Below are 15,296 nucleotides of genomic sequence, written 5' to 3'. Positions count from 1 at the left end.
TTTCTAGCATGAAACTTTCCAAATACTCTGAACAGTGTTCTCTAATTCAGAATGCATTACACATAAACAAGCATACATATCTTGATAACCATCTGATTATTTGAACTTATCATTCGGTATAATTTAATGCCATAATGAAATGTTTATTCCTTTATTTTTAAATCCATGGTAAATATAACAAATTATAAAACATTGTAAAAATACATCTTAATTGTCAGTTTATTTGCAGTCACATATAATCTGATGAAAATTTCTCACAGTTTTAACGATACATGTTCATTTTAATTAATCATTTCATAAACAAAAGAAGGAAATAATTCAGATTTTACAGTGACATTAACAAAACTTTATACTGCATACATACAAGATGTAAGTGTCTTTCAAATGCGAGTGTAATTTTGACAACAAACACTGTAATAACATGAAAACATTCATTTCACCCACTCTACACATATTAAAATCTAACCATACATTAAATAACTTTGTTATTTATCATTATACACATAGACAAGGTATATAATCACATGTAGGTGTGTTGATGATAAATGTCCGATTGGTTTCTGGTAAGTACATGGTTTAATTCCCCTCTTATAAAAAGGATTATTATTGCATTTCTTGTATGATTTTTGTATTATTGGCAGTAATTCTTTTGGGTAATGATGTCTCTTCTCAGCTTAGAAATGAGTCTTGTAGAGGAGACAGATGCCCTGTCACTCAGAAACATTTGAAAACAGCACCATACAGTTATGTTATTAATTTCCATGGTCATTATTTGCAGCGTTTTAACAAAATATATTATTACTCTTATTTGCATGGTCAAGTGCTACACAGAATGTTTCAAATATGAAATAAAGCTGTTCATGAATCATTTTCAAAATCAAAAAATTATTATAACTAAAAAGTAACTTTAAAGAGGCAAGACAAGTGAATTTATGAATATGAATGTGTTTGTAGGCTAGAATTAGCACAGTCCTCATAAATTAGTTTAAATATGATAAAATTCACAAAAGGAGAAAATTGTTCATAAAAGTACTTTAAAAATATTGAAGTATATAAGTAGTAAATGTTAACATCAAGTACCTCATGAAGTGATGTGAAGAACATTTTGACAATCACACAGACATTTAAAAAGTGTAATGTGATAAGCTCTATTTGAAATATTAACGTTGGCATCTTCCATTAAAAATAGCTTAACGAGTATTATGATATTTTAACTATGCTTGCAAATGAATATTTATCATTGATGCAAAATAAAAAAAGAATTAATTTTACATTTAATACAAATTATATTCATATTAATTTATTCTAAGACAAGGGATATCAAAAGGATCTACTGACAAAAAATATAAAACATACAAAATACACTACCTGGTTTTAAACAAAAGTAATCGTAATATTTACTTTTATATAGGTGAAATTACATTGGACCATTAGACTAGAATACACATTCCCACAATTCCCCTTCTCCTTGTGGGTGGCAAACTCAGATACATATTCAAATGCTCAAAAACATACATCTCCACACACACACACACACACACACACACATAAAAACATGTAACGGTGCCTTGGCACAGACTGGCACACAACCTACTGAACAGAAGCATATACTGGTGCTTTTAGTGTGGCACGATACAGAGTGTTTATTAAAAAACTCACAAACTTGTCTCTATATCCAAATCTGTCTTCTCTTCGTCATCTTGCGGTTTCATGGCACCTTCAACAATTGAGCTGCAGAATGTGATAGAGAGAAAAAGACAATAGAGTACTTGTAGAACCAGAAGGATGTTAGCTTGACAGTCGACAAGCTAACGAACACGAGCAACAAGAGCTTGTTCATGAAGCAAAGGAATCCTATTTTGTGTGAGCTCATGCTTTATGATCCGAAGGTAAAGCAATAGAGCATGTACAGTGCTGTGAAAAAGTATTTGCCCCCTTCCTGATCGATTTTTCAAACGAAATTAAATCTTCAAATGATATAACGTAAAATATATCTATATTTTCTAAGCAAAAAAGTTATCCAACACCTATACTGTCCCCCACTGTGTTATAAATTACTGTCACTTTATATCTGTCTGCTCAATAACTGCTATGTGCATAGAACACATGTTTTTAGAAACTGTCATCTTTTTGCCCTACTGTGTACTGGTCGGCGCTGCACTGTCTCTCACTGTGCCTATTGTCCTGTTCATTGTCAGAAAATTCTTGTACGGTCTCATACTTTTTGCACATGCACTTTATATAGGTATATACACTCACCTAAAGAATTATTAGGAACACCATACTAATACTGTGTTTGACCCACTTTCGCCTTCAGAACTGCCTTAATTCTATGTGGCATTGATTCAACAAGGTGCTGAAAGCATTCTTTAGAAATGTTGGCCCATATTGATAGGATAGCATCTTGCAGTTGATGGAGATTTGTGGGATGCACATCCAGGGCACGAAGCTCCCGTTCCACCACATCCCAAAGATGCTCTATTGGGTTGAGATCTGGTGACTGTGGGGGCCATTTTAGTACAGTGAACTCATTGTCATGTTCAAGAAACCAATTTGAAATGATTCGAGCTTTGTGACATGGTGCATTATCCTGCTGGAAGTAGCCATCAGAGGATGGGTACATGGTGGCCATAAAGGGATGGACATGGTCAGAAACAATGCTCAGGTAGGCCATGGCATTTAAACGATGTCCAATTGGCACTAAGGGGCCTAAAGTGGGTCAAGAAAACATCCCCCACACCATTACACCACCACCAGCAGCCTGCACAGTGGTAACAAGGCATGATGGATCCATGTTCTCATTCTGTTTACGCCAAATTCTGACTCTACCGTCTGAATGTCTCAACACAAATCGAGACTCATCAGACCAGGCAACATTTTTCCTGTCTTCAACTGTCCAATTTTGGTGAGCTCTTGCAAATTGTAGCCTCTTTTTCCTGTTTGTAGTGGAGATGAGTGGTACCCGGTGGGGTCTTCTGCTGTTGTAGCCCATCCGCCTCAAGGTTGTGCGTGTTGTGGCTTCACAAATGCTTTGCTGCATACCTCGGTTGTAACGAGTGGTTATTTCAGGCAAAGTTGCTCTTCTATCAGCTTGAATCAGTCGGCCCATTCTCCTCTGACCTCTAGCATCAACAAGGCATTTTTGCCCACAGGACTGCCGCATACTGGATGTTTTTCCCTTTTCACACCATTCTTTGTAAACCCTAGAAATGGTTGTGCATGAAAATCCCAGTAACTGAGCAGATTGTGAAATACTCAGACTAACTGTATATGGTTGAAACGACAATAAAAACCAATTGACTTGACTATATCACCCATGTGAAAAGCTAACTGCCCCCTTAAACTTCATAGCTGGTTATGCCACCTTTAGCATCAACAACTGCAACAAACGCTTCCGATAACTGGAGATCCGTCTTTCACAATGCTGTGGTGGAATTTTGGACCAATCTTCTTTTCAGAACTGCTTTAGTTCAGCCACACTGGAGGGTTTTGAGCATGAACTACCCGTTTAAGGTCAGGACTTTGACTTGGCCACTACAAAACTTTAATTTAGCTTCTAAAGAGAGCCATTCAGAGGTGGACTTACTCCTATGGTTCGGATCACTGTCTTTCTGCATAATCCAATTGCGCTTGAGCTTCACCTCATGGACTACTGACTTCTGGGAAGGTTCACTAATGTGCAAAGTTTTCTCCATTTGGAGATAATGGATCACACTGTGGTTCTCCGGAGTCCCAGAGCATCTGAATTAGCTTTGTAACCCTTCCCAGACTTATGTATTTCAATCATATTTTTCCTCAATTTCTGGAATTTCTTTGACCTTGGCATAGTGTGCTGCTGGGTGAGACACTTTAGCCAACTTCATGCTGCTGAAAAAGATCTATTTATGTGTTGATTTGATTGAACAGGGCTGGCAGTAATCAGGCCTCAGTGTGTCTAGTGCAGCTGAACATAAAAGCATTATGAATGCAGATTAGATTTGGGGATTTAGTAACTAAGGGGCAAATACTTTTATTACACAGGCCCAATAACATTATCATTTAAAAACTGTATTTTTTGTTTGCTCAGATTGCCTTTGTTTTATGTTAGATTTTGTTTGAATTTTTGAAATTTAGTACGAGATATACACAAAAACAGTTCATATCAGGATGGGGCAAATCATTTTCCACAGCACTGTATTACGATTTATACATTATTACTGGATTATCAGGCCCCGCTGTGTTATAATTGTGCAAGCACTGACATTTCAAGCTTGACCTTTCCACAACTCATGCTTTTCCATGCATTTTACAGTACATCCTCTACAAATACCCACAAACAAGCCCAAGATAATGCTAGTTTTGTAAGGACAAAAAATTCCTTGTTATTTCCAGGTTTTTCATGACTGTGGGAACCCTGTAAAGAGTTTCCTTGAAAAGAGCTGAATATTAGTATTAACATGCAATCAAGGAAAATGCAAAGTAAGAGTAGTTTTTAGAAAAGGAGAGACAGATAAGATTGAACATTGAGAAAAAAAATTAACCATTTAAACCAAAAGATTGATGCTCAACACCCACAGCGCTAGTTTATATACAGTACATTGATCGTGCAGAGAAGGTTTGGGTTGCTTCTTACCTTTGGAAATCAGCATCTAAGACTTTAGGAGAGGGAGCTTATGAGTGACAGGGGATGAAAAATTCAGTCATGATGTGAGCCTGATTTACACATGTCCAAAAAGTCTAAATAAGTCATTAAATCCAAAACCAGAAACTGTCCCCATATTAAACTAAAATACTTCTACTATATGTATTTGATCTATCCTAACACAATGTTTGCACGTGTGTGTCAAGATAAAGGAAATTATTTGAATTGTCATGCACATTCAAAATACAAAAATAATTGAATTAATGCTATTCAAACCTTTCTGAGCTTTGATCTTTTTTGGTGCTGTCAGTGGTGAGGCTGTTCCAGACATTTCCAAAAGACGCCTTTGTCACTTCATCTGAAATGTTGACGGTTGATGGGTCATCCCTTAATTAACACAAACACATCAACAATTCAGTTCTCTCTTTTTTTTGGTGTCATGTTATCAAAAATGTTATTGATGTTGTGCACTTTTATTTGATTATACATTTTTTATATTAATATTACATTGTGCTCACATCAAACAATGTTTTCTTCCAACTTACTTGTAATGCCCTTCTAGGGGCACTTGGACGATCCCTTCATCTTCCACTAAGACACACTGATTCTCCTGAAAGAAAAAGAGAAAGAACAGACCTTTAATCAACCAATCACTAAACTGTCCTTTTTATAACAGGGGTTGTCAACCTTTTCTGACCCAGGCACCCCCATCCAGACTTTAAGCCAAACCGGGGACCTCATAATATAGTAATGCGATAATTGGTCAACAACACTGTAAAACATAAACAAATACATTTTAGAAATAAATTACAAAAGTTTTGTATGTTTTAAATATCTTTCTATGGATCCCCTGCAGTAACTTCAGAGGTCTGCAGACTGCCCGTTGAAAAAACTAATCGACAATGATTGAGCAACGCTAGTCAAACACATTGTCACTGGCTGTAACCAATAGCTGTATGTGATGGAGGGTGGTGGTACCTCTTGTTGTGCATCTTCCATTTTTTTCTTCTTGCTCTCAGGCATGAGGTCATCAAGCCAGCTGAGATCTCGCTTCGAAAAGACAAAGTCCAACAGCTTACGAATGAACACCAGAGCTAACACCTGCGTGAAAACACACAAACATCAACGGTTAATATATTTTTCATTGGGACGAGGGAATAAATAATATTTATTGCAATATTTTTTTCTTCCTGAAATTATGATTAATGATGATTAATGTTGTCCTCTTTGCAACCTGAACTTCAGAACGCACCACAACGAATGAAACACAATGAATGTGTTTCGAGATGTGTTTATAAAAATGTATGTTCTTTCTAACTTTACTTGATAAAAGAAAAAAGAAAAAACTGAGATTCAGCATCAAAGCTGTCCATCCAGCTCTTGTTAAAAGTATACAGAAAAACAGTGAAGCACTCAAAAGCATGTTTGAACAGCCCCTAACTCACCCTATACATGAAAAACTGACCCAAACGCACCTGGAAAACCAGTTTGTCTAAACTCGTCAAGTTTGGATCGGATTGAACTCCTCACTTGCACGTGTAGAATAACTGAACAGTGATTTTAGTACTCGAATAGAGACGCATCAAACAGTTAGCGGAATGTTTACTGTCCACGCACATATATAATCATAACATGATGAAAATAAACATTGGCAATTTCCTCCCTAAGACATATATGAGATACACACAAATGGCATACCATCATAGGAAAGACAATGGCAGCTCTGGAGGTTTTGATGACCCAGAGAAGCACCAGGCAGCTGAGTTGGATGATGGTGAACAGATGGACCTTTCTCAGAGGAACATGTCTCAGATAGATCAAATCTGGCTGGTGTTTTGCTGGCATCCCGAACAGCTTCAGACGATCAAAGAACTGAATAGCAAACACACAACATATGCACACTTAAAGACAACACAAGAATGAGTTTTCAGTGATTGTAAAAAATAATAAGCCAAAAAGTTAACCTATTTTGTGAGTCAATTGCATCAGTAACAAAGAGCTCAGTTTGGTTCTGTATATACAAGGTGGATTTAAAGAAAATGACCCAAGTTCAGCCATGAAACTCTATGTGGCACAAGCTGATAGGTTCTTTGAACTTGTTATTATCTGTTAGCCAATTGGTTCACTCACATGTGACATGTTAAGCCAAATGGCTTGCATGGTGTAAGCTGATTGGTCCTTTGACATCTAATTGCGCATCCATCAACTTGCATCTCTCTCTTTCTCTAACATTTAAATTGCTCAGTTTCCAGAAAAGCTGGTTTCACTGCAGGGCACTGCGAGAGTTTTTCTCTGGAAATGGTATTTACTCAGGTGATTACTGGGACATTTCTTATATCAGCTTGCATGGTACGGTCTGCTTTTCACATTGACACAAAGAAGCACATCTTTAGCAAGGCTAGTCTTAGACAAATCTGGCCTGGCACACATCACTTTCTTTGGTCATTAGATTAAATACAGTAAAACCAGTCATTACCCGTTTAAGCTATTTCGCCAACAGACCCATGCACATAGAAATTTAGTTAATTAGCACCATTTAGCCAGTGGCCAAGGCAAACCTGACTAGCATACACTTTGTGCACATTGCTCTTTGAGAAGCAGTACACAAGTCTTGTCGATAGATCTGCTTGGTTGGGGGGATATTTTGTGTTTATGTGCAATTCATTTTGTGCAGCTTCCCTGCATTGTTGCAGGATTGTTTGTATATCTATTTGTACTGCAGCATTTCCTACATGCTGGATGTAGCATGTCTTGCGTTTGGTTTAATTGTGTTGCTAGTTTCACTACATGGCCTAACTAAATTACTTATTTCTTATAGCATCTGATTCTGAGTTTAACTGACACATTTTATTGAATAATTAGATAATAGCTTTAATATTTGCAGTACCTGTATGCCCCTGAGAGACGATGCACCCATGTAGAGAAAAACTCCATACAACACAGGCATCGGTATATACTGTGGACAAAACACTTTTAATAAATAAAGAGTTATAAAGGAGCACACCACAAAAGTACTCTAAAATGCTAACATTTATTGTATTTGACTATCATTTGTTGATCAAAATTGGCAGTCTTTCTGAATCCATTAGCCAAAGATAACTAACCTTTAGTACGGAGGTCATGAACACTGAGCAGCCCATGAGCAAGAATATCATGAGGCCGGTGAAACGTTGCTCTCTGATGCCCAAGAACTTGGGCTGTTCACCAGGGGCTGAGCATTCAGACTCCAACTTCAGGCTGTTCACATGAGAGATCGAAAGAACCGTTGCGGCCACAAACCATGGCAGGCCCATCAAAGAGCACACGCCCAACATCACACCCACCACGAACAGATCCAAATGGTACCCACAGCCTTTCTGAATATGCACACATATGGAAAGATGTAAGGGGGCACATTCTTGAATCAAAACCCAGCTAGATGGAGTGCAGCAAGATTTTCATAAAGTTGAACTTGACATGTGAGAAGCTGAAACAGTAAAATGTGTCTGAAACAATAAAGACAACAATCTAACGCATGTATCCATATACCAACAATTACAGAAATGAACAACACTTGTGTGAACACACCTCAAAGCCAGGAACATACTACTGAAGCTCGTCACCCTCTGATGTGATCAAAATGCCTCTAATCACAGATGCAATGACAGATTTAAAATTGATTTCAAGCTAAATTGTGTCAAATGAAAATCCTGAGGCAGTAGAATGTGAAGGATTTTAAATGCAGTAGCACTTGTGGATAGAGACACATCTGGTCTTGGTACCTTCAGCTTGTGTTCCTTTCTGTTAATAATGACGGCAGTGATCTGTTGATCCATAAAGATGAGGATGGTGCACAGGAGAGCAGGGATGAAGGTTACAATAATTGTCCACCACGGGTTTGGCCCCAGGGGACTGATGAACCAGCCACGGTCGTCTCTGGTTGGCTGTAAGAGACCAGGTGATCAATCACATTTATATGCTAAGGATCAAGGCTGTTGCCACTATAGACGTTAAGGCACTGTAATGTCTTATCATAATGTAATCCTCCAGGGGATGGTACCCCTGGCAGAGGAGCTGAACTGCTGGCTTCATTATGGGCGGTCAAGTATTCTGTAACGTTGCTGGCATGGCAACGATGGAGTGACTAACCCAAGTGCAGTTTATTAAACAAAACGTGAAATCCAAAAACCATAACTATGAATATGAATGTAACTTTGTTGTTTTGTTCATGCCATGCCATGCCAAGTCAAGTCCAGTTTTAGTTCAAGTCAACTTCATGTTTATGTTTAGTTCACATTTATAGTTAGGGTTTTTGGATTTCACGTTTTGTTTAATAAACTGCACTTGGGTTCGTCACTCCATCGTCATCGTCTTCATCACTGTCCATGCCAGCAACGTTACAGGTGCATATGTAGCCTAATATTCAGATTAGTGGTCACTTTAATGGGGTTCCCAATGGTTTATTCTTAAATTATTACATTATGGTTTCAAACAGCTCACCCAAACAGAATTTAGAGTCAGAACTATCCCTTTTATAAGTAAAAATAACTGTCAAGCACACAGTTATGTGAGTACTATATGTTGGTATGGAGATTCTCTTAAATCACTTTAATCTTGACTCACTTTAAAGTTGTTAGGAACCTGTAGTTTTGGGGAAGGGATTCCCAGGGCGTAGTCGACCAAAACCATGGTCATGATGGTGAGGAATACTGCAAAATCACTGATCACTGCCCTCACCTGTAGAGAACACACAGGTAAGATTAATTCTTGAATGGCAGTTAGCATGATAATAATAATTTTACAATATAAATTATTGTCCAGATTGCTGCAAAAGTGACACATAGACAGTGTTGCAACATGTACTGTATCTAATATTTTCTCCATGCTAGTCAGGATGGACCAATGATTACTGTAAATGGTTTTTAAAAATAATGTTACAGCGATTACAGGTGCAGAGTTCCATTTGTATTCCATTTCTATGAATTTAAATGTACATTAAATTTCTGCATTTGGCAGACACTTTTATCCAAAGCAATTTACAGGGAATTCAATGTATATATGTTTTATAGGTTTGTGTGTTCCCTGGGAATCAAACCCATGATTTTGGCGTTGGTAGCACCATGCTTTACCAGTTGAGGTACAGGAACCTGATAGAATAAATAACAAGTTGCTTTCTGGTGTACAAATGTCTACAATAAGACAAATGACATACTGAAAAAATGTCGGTCTTGAATAGACCCCCACAACATATAATGACCTAGATAATAGCCAGACAATTAACCTCAGGTAATAACCTATAGGCCCTTTACCACTTACAATCCTGGTACTTTTCCCTTAGTAACTTTCCAGATGAGAAATCTTAAGTGGAAGGGACACCCATGGAGACTTTTCCCCTGTAGCATTCACACTCACCTAAATAACTACCATAGTGACGTCACGTAGTATCAACCATTTTTCTTGTGACGTTATTTGCATGTGTGATTCCTTAGCAACAACAACAACAAAATCAACAACACAGACAGAGAATGCCGGAATCAGAGTTACATTTTGTTAGGGCTTTTATACAAACTTTGGCTGCATCGGAAAACGTTGGCAGCTGCCTAAACAGTTAACTGCCATAAAGTTGGCTTGATGTTGGACGTTTGATATTCTGAAATAATCGCAAATTTAGGGACCATCTCTAAAGTTAAATATGACATTGCTGTACACATTTCCAACTTCAATAGCATTTGAAGCACATCACCTACAGTCACAATACCAACTCCAAAGTGTTCATCTAGGTGTCAGCAATAATGCACACCTTTTGTTTTATAAATGTTTTATATTTATTCAAATAAACTGTCAAATCATATGTAAACATAGCTTTGTGTATCCCTACTGTAAAGACTTATATACCATAATTTGAAGCTCATTAGCATTTGAAGAGAATTACTTACAGTCATACAACAAACTACAAAGTGTTCATCTAGGTGTCAGCAATAATGCACACCTATTAGATATAGTAGCACTTCCCACAGTCCCTGTATGCCCCAAAATTGCCTACCCCGGACAGTGGCGTTGCCCTAGGCAAGATCCAACATGCCACCCCCCTTAAGAATTAATAATGAATATCCATAATCCTTATCATATAGAGCCTTCAAGGCTGATTAGCATGTCAGGAACAACTTGGGGCACCTTTCGCGATCTTGCCAGCTTTGTGCGGGGGTGGGGTGGCACGTTTTGGTGCACCTTTATCCCATCACGATTTTTTGAGCTCTGTGTGGGGGAGGCTAATCAGGTACCCTGTCGGGCCACACCAGAGAGCGCTGCCTATATCGCCTATGCCAGGATCAGCTAGTGACCCCAGATTAGGAGATAAAAACGTCCCCTATAATGACTTGAACAACGTTAAAACACACACACTCCTTACCTTAGTGGGGAAGTAGCGGCTGGTTTTGAACTCCTTGAGGAAGGAGGACATAGCAACCGTTGAGAAGAAGAGCACGATAGACCAGAAGAGAACATCAGGGATGTACGGACCGTGATGTCCACAGGCACTGCCTACAAACTCACCCCTGTTCTCTACACAGCCCTGAGACAAAATGAACAAATCAACCAATCAATCAATTAAACCTCTTACAAAAAAACACAACAAATATAGGATAAAATCTTATAAAATAATGTGTAAAATCAACGGGATTTGTTTTTAGTGGATTAGATTGTGTGTGTGTGTGTGTGTGTGTGTGTGTGTGTGTGTGTGTGTGTGTGTGTGTGTGTGTGTGTGTGTGTGTGTGTGTGTGTGTGTGTGTGTGTGATTGTGAGCGTGTATTTATCACTTTGTGGGGACCAAATGTCCCCATAAGGATAGTAAAACCCGAAATTTTTGACCTTGTGGGGACATTTTGTCGGTCCCCATGAGGAAAACAGCTTATAAATCATACTAAATTATGTTTTTTGAAAATGTAAAAATGCAGAAAGTTTTCTGTGAGGGTTAGGTTTAGGGGTAGGGTTAGGTTTAGGGGATAGAATATAAAGTTTGTACAGTATAAAAACCATTATGTCTATGGAAAGTCCCCATAAAACATGGAAACACAACATGTGTGTGTGTGTGTGTGTGTGTGTGTGTGTGTGTGTGTGTGTGTGTGTGTGTGTGTGTGTGTGTGAGAGCTTAAAATATAAAGCAGAGAGAGGCAAACTGAGCCGAACAGGCAGTGGATTTGCTTTATTAAATTCTGAGTCTCTGAAATGTATTGACCCATTTCTGAGCCAAAGAAACACACACACACAAGAGACTAGTATGCAGTGTATGAACACAACAGGACATACTTTTTTCCACAGTGAGCTTTACTTTCCATTTTGAGTTTGCCGAATGTAATATCCGATGCAAGTTTTAACTTTTTTACAACAAATTGGATAAAGTTACATCCAATTGCATGTACTTTCATTAAGATTCTTTTTCATTTATATACAGGTTATCTAAAAAAAAATATCTTTCATATTAAAAGTTGCACATATCCCTTTATATTACTCTCCACTTTGCTAAGACTTTTGAGTTAATAAAGGGTTCATAACAAAAATTGGGGTCTCATCCGGGATCTTCTAAAAATAAATAACAACATTTGGATGGCACTCGATGAATTAAACATCCAATGTGAGGAGTTCATGTGACCAGAATTCAGCATACTACTGTTTGAAAAGTTCATCAGTGCATATTGCATACTATTTTCACAAAGCAGGCAATATTCAGTCTATACTGCCCAGTACACAGTATGTATTATGTCATTTAATATTCCATTCCAAACAAGGCTATGTACAGAATGGAATACCAGCTTAATACTTGCTGTATACTGTGCAGTATACACAGTACAATGCATACTATTATAAAAAAAAATTGTTAGTGAATCAGTATTAATGAAAAAATCGTATTACTCTTACTACAGTATTTCTACTGTATACAGCAACGTCAGAAATAGTATGGAAATTTGTGATTCTGATTTTAGCCATTCTCACCTTGACATCTAGGCTCAACCAGTCGATCTCAGATGCACTGATGTTTTTGCCCTGCCAGTAATGCATTGTGGCATTGCTGGGCTCTTTCGGCATTGTGCACACACATCTGCAAAACACAAACACACAAAAACACACTGCATTATTTTTGTCAACATGTGTACAGCTGAGTTAATCCTATGGCTGTGACTATTGCATGAGCATTTGTAGACTCATAACTCAGCAAAAAAAGAAACGTCCTCTCGCTTTCAACTGCTTTTATTTTCAGCAAACTTAACATGTGTAAATATGGGGGGGAGCCCGGACCTCACCCTTCGATCCAACAGGTCCCAGACGTGCTCAAAGGAATTGAGATCAGGGCTCTTCGCTGGCCATGGCAGAACACTGACATTCATGTCTTGCAGGAAATCACGCACAGAACGAGCAGTATGGCTGGTGGCATTGCCATGCTGGAGGGTCTTGTCAGGATGAGCCTGCAGGAAGCGTACCACATGAGGGAGGAGAATGTCTTCCCTATAACACACAGCATTCAGATTGCCTCCAATGACAACAAGCACAGCCTGATGATCCTGTGACACACCACCCCAGACCATGACGGACCCTCCACCTCCAAATCGATCCCGCTCCAGAGTACAGGTCTCGGTGTAACACTCATTCCTTTGACGATTAATGTGAGTTCGACCATCACCCCTGGTGAGACAAAACTATGGCTCGTCAGTGAAGAGCACTTTTTGCCAGTCCTGTCTGGTCCAGCGAAGGTGGGTTTGTGCCCATAGGCGACATTGTTGCCAGTGATGTCTGGTAAGGACCTGCCTTACAACAGGCCTACAAGCCCTCAGTCCAGCCTCTCTCAGCTTATTGCAGACAGTCTGAACACAGATGGAGGGATTGTGCATTTCTGGTGTAACTCGACAGTTGTTGTTGTTACCATCCTGTACCTGTCCCGCAGGTGTGATATTCCAATGTACCGATCCTGTGCAGGTGTTGTTACACGTGTTCTACCACTGCAAGGATGATCAGCTGTCCTTCCTGTCTCCCTGTAGTGCGGTCTTATTCGTCTCACAGTATGGACATTGCAATTTATTGCCCTGGACACATCTGCAGTCCTCTTGTCTCCATGCAGCATGCCTAAGGCACGTTCACACAGATGAGCAAGGGCCCTGGCCATCTTTCTTTTGGTGTTTTTCAGAGTCAGTAGAGATTGCCAACCATCTGTAAGCTGTTAGTGTCTTAACGACCGTTCCACAGGTGTATGTTCATTAATTGTTTATGGTTCATTGAGCAAGCATGGAAAACGTTGTTTACACCCTTTACAATAAAGTTATTTGGATTTTTACAAAATTATATTTAAAAGACAGTCTCCTGAAAAAGGTACGTTTCTTTTTTTGCTTAGTTTATGTTTCAGTACTCACGAGTACTGAGTGAGTTTGTTGAGGTCGTTGTGCATGTTGAAAGGGTACGTCTCTCCCATATGGATGAGTTTTTCCAGAGCTTCATAGATGAAGATGATGCAGATGAGAGAAGCAAAGGCTTCCTCTGTGAATCGGGTGATATAACACACCAGCGAACTTGCATCTGTGGCAACCAGCAATAGACAGAAAAAGGCCGTCCATAGACCAATGCACACACGTAGGGAGAGGTAGGACAAGCCATACTCTCTGAGAAAACACACACACATGCCCAAATGCTTAATTGATAATATAGCATAATATAATATAGAAAATATTAAATATATATCAGTATATCATATTATATAATAGCCTATTATATTATAGTCATTATAAAAAAATGCTGAGTTTGACTTGAGTTTACACTTAAAGGTATAGTTCACCCAAAAAATTCAAAGTCTGTCATAATTTACACACCCTTATGTTGTACTAAACCTGGATGACTTAGTTTCTTCTGTGGGACACCAAAGTACATGTTAGGCATAATGTTAGCTACAATCACCATTCATTTTAGTAGTATAAAAACAAAAGAGGCAATCAAAGTCAATGGTGACTGTAGCTAACATTCTGCCTAACATCTGCTATTATGTTCCACTAAAGTCAGAAAGTCTTTCTGATTTGAAACAACATGAGAGTGTTTAAATTAAGAAGAAAAAGAAAAATCAGTTTTGGGTGAACTATCCCTTTAAGTTTGTGTCCTGCATTTACAATGACACTCTTTATCACTAAAACACTTAATGATCTGAATGAGACAAAATATTAAGTGCAAATCATTGGAAAGATCCTCACTTGCAAAATTTGAAGAGGATTTTCTCAAAGACCAAGACCGGCCCAGTGCTGCCCAGAATTGTTAGGGGCTGCCCAGCAAACAAAGAATAAGCTATTCCTGTCATAGATGCTCCAAACAGAGACTCTATCGCACTCTAAGACAGAAAGAGATTGGGGAGAATTATAACATCAGTCGCAGAGCATAATTAACCCTGCAAAATTAATACACACAAGCATGTTCTTACTATGCGTCCTTCTGTAGCTTCTCCAAGCAGGCCTCCAAAGGTGATAACAGGAGACATACAGGCACAGTACAGGAAAAGGAAAGAGGCCAGACACTGCAGACTGATGGCATCTGTGTAATCTGACAGGTAGTGAGGAGCCTTACGCTTGATGTCCAGCCAAAGCCCACCAAATAACCTGCATATATCAGTAATAAGTATATAGAGTTATTTTTTTATGTTCAGACTCTATGCCACTTGATGGTGATAGTC

The 15,296-nt window shown here is 38.6% G+C and overlaps 1 protein-coding gene across 4 annotated transcripts in view; it reads right to left on the bottom strand.

The window, feature by feature from the left end:
• The window catches only part of LOC127632485 (sodium-driven chloride bicarbonate exchanger-like), a 50,705-nt gene continuing 35,409 nt past the window's right edge, over positions 1-15,296 (bottom strand). For all 4 annotated transcript variants that reach the window (XM_052111073.1, XM_052111074.1, XM_052111076.1 and 1 more), the window contains 15 exons: positions 15,048-15,222; positions 14,824-14,957; positions 13,999-14,244; positions 12,590-12,695; positions 11,010-11,171; positions 9,224-9,337; positions 8,383-8,544; positions 7,726-7,977; positions 7,509-7,577; positions 6,320-6,493; positions 5,600-5,722; positions 5,167-5,231; positions 4,898-5,008; positions 4,613-4,649; positions 1-1,731 (listed from right to left, as the gene is read on the bottom strand). In XM_052111073.1, coding sequence (XP_051967033.1) covers positions 4,637-4,649; positions 4,898-5,008; positions 5,167-5,231; positions 5,600-5,722; positions 6,320-6,493; positions 7,509-7,577; positions 7,726-7,977; positions 8,383-8,544; positions 9,224-9,337; positions 11,010-11,171; positions 12,590-12,695; positions 13,999-14,244; positions 14,824-14,957; positions 15,048-15,222 — 1,906 coding nt within the window. In that variant the 3' untranslated portion in view covers positions 1-1,731; positions 4,613-4,636. The remainder of the gene's footprint in view (positions 1,732-4,612; positions 4,650-4,897; positions 5,009-5,166; positions 5,232-5,599; positions 5,723-6,319; positions 6,494-7,508; positions 7,578-7,725; positions 7,978-8,382; positions 8,545-9,223; positions 9,338-11,009; positions 11,172-12,589; positions 12,696-13,998; positions 14,245-14,823; positions 14,958-15,047; positions 15,223-15,296) is intronic.

The sequence above is a fragment of the Xyrauchen texanus genome, chromosome 39 (assembly GCF_025860055.1).
Source record: "Xyrauchen texanus isolate HMW12.3.18 chromosome 39, RBS_HiC_50CHRs, whole genome shotgun sequence".
Taxonomy (NCBI): domain Eukaryota; kingdom Metazoa; phylum Chordata; class Actinopteri; order Cypriniformes; family Catostomidae; genus Xyrauchen; species Xyrauchen texanus.
This window is presented reverse-complemented; position numbering and strand designations above follow the sequence as displayed.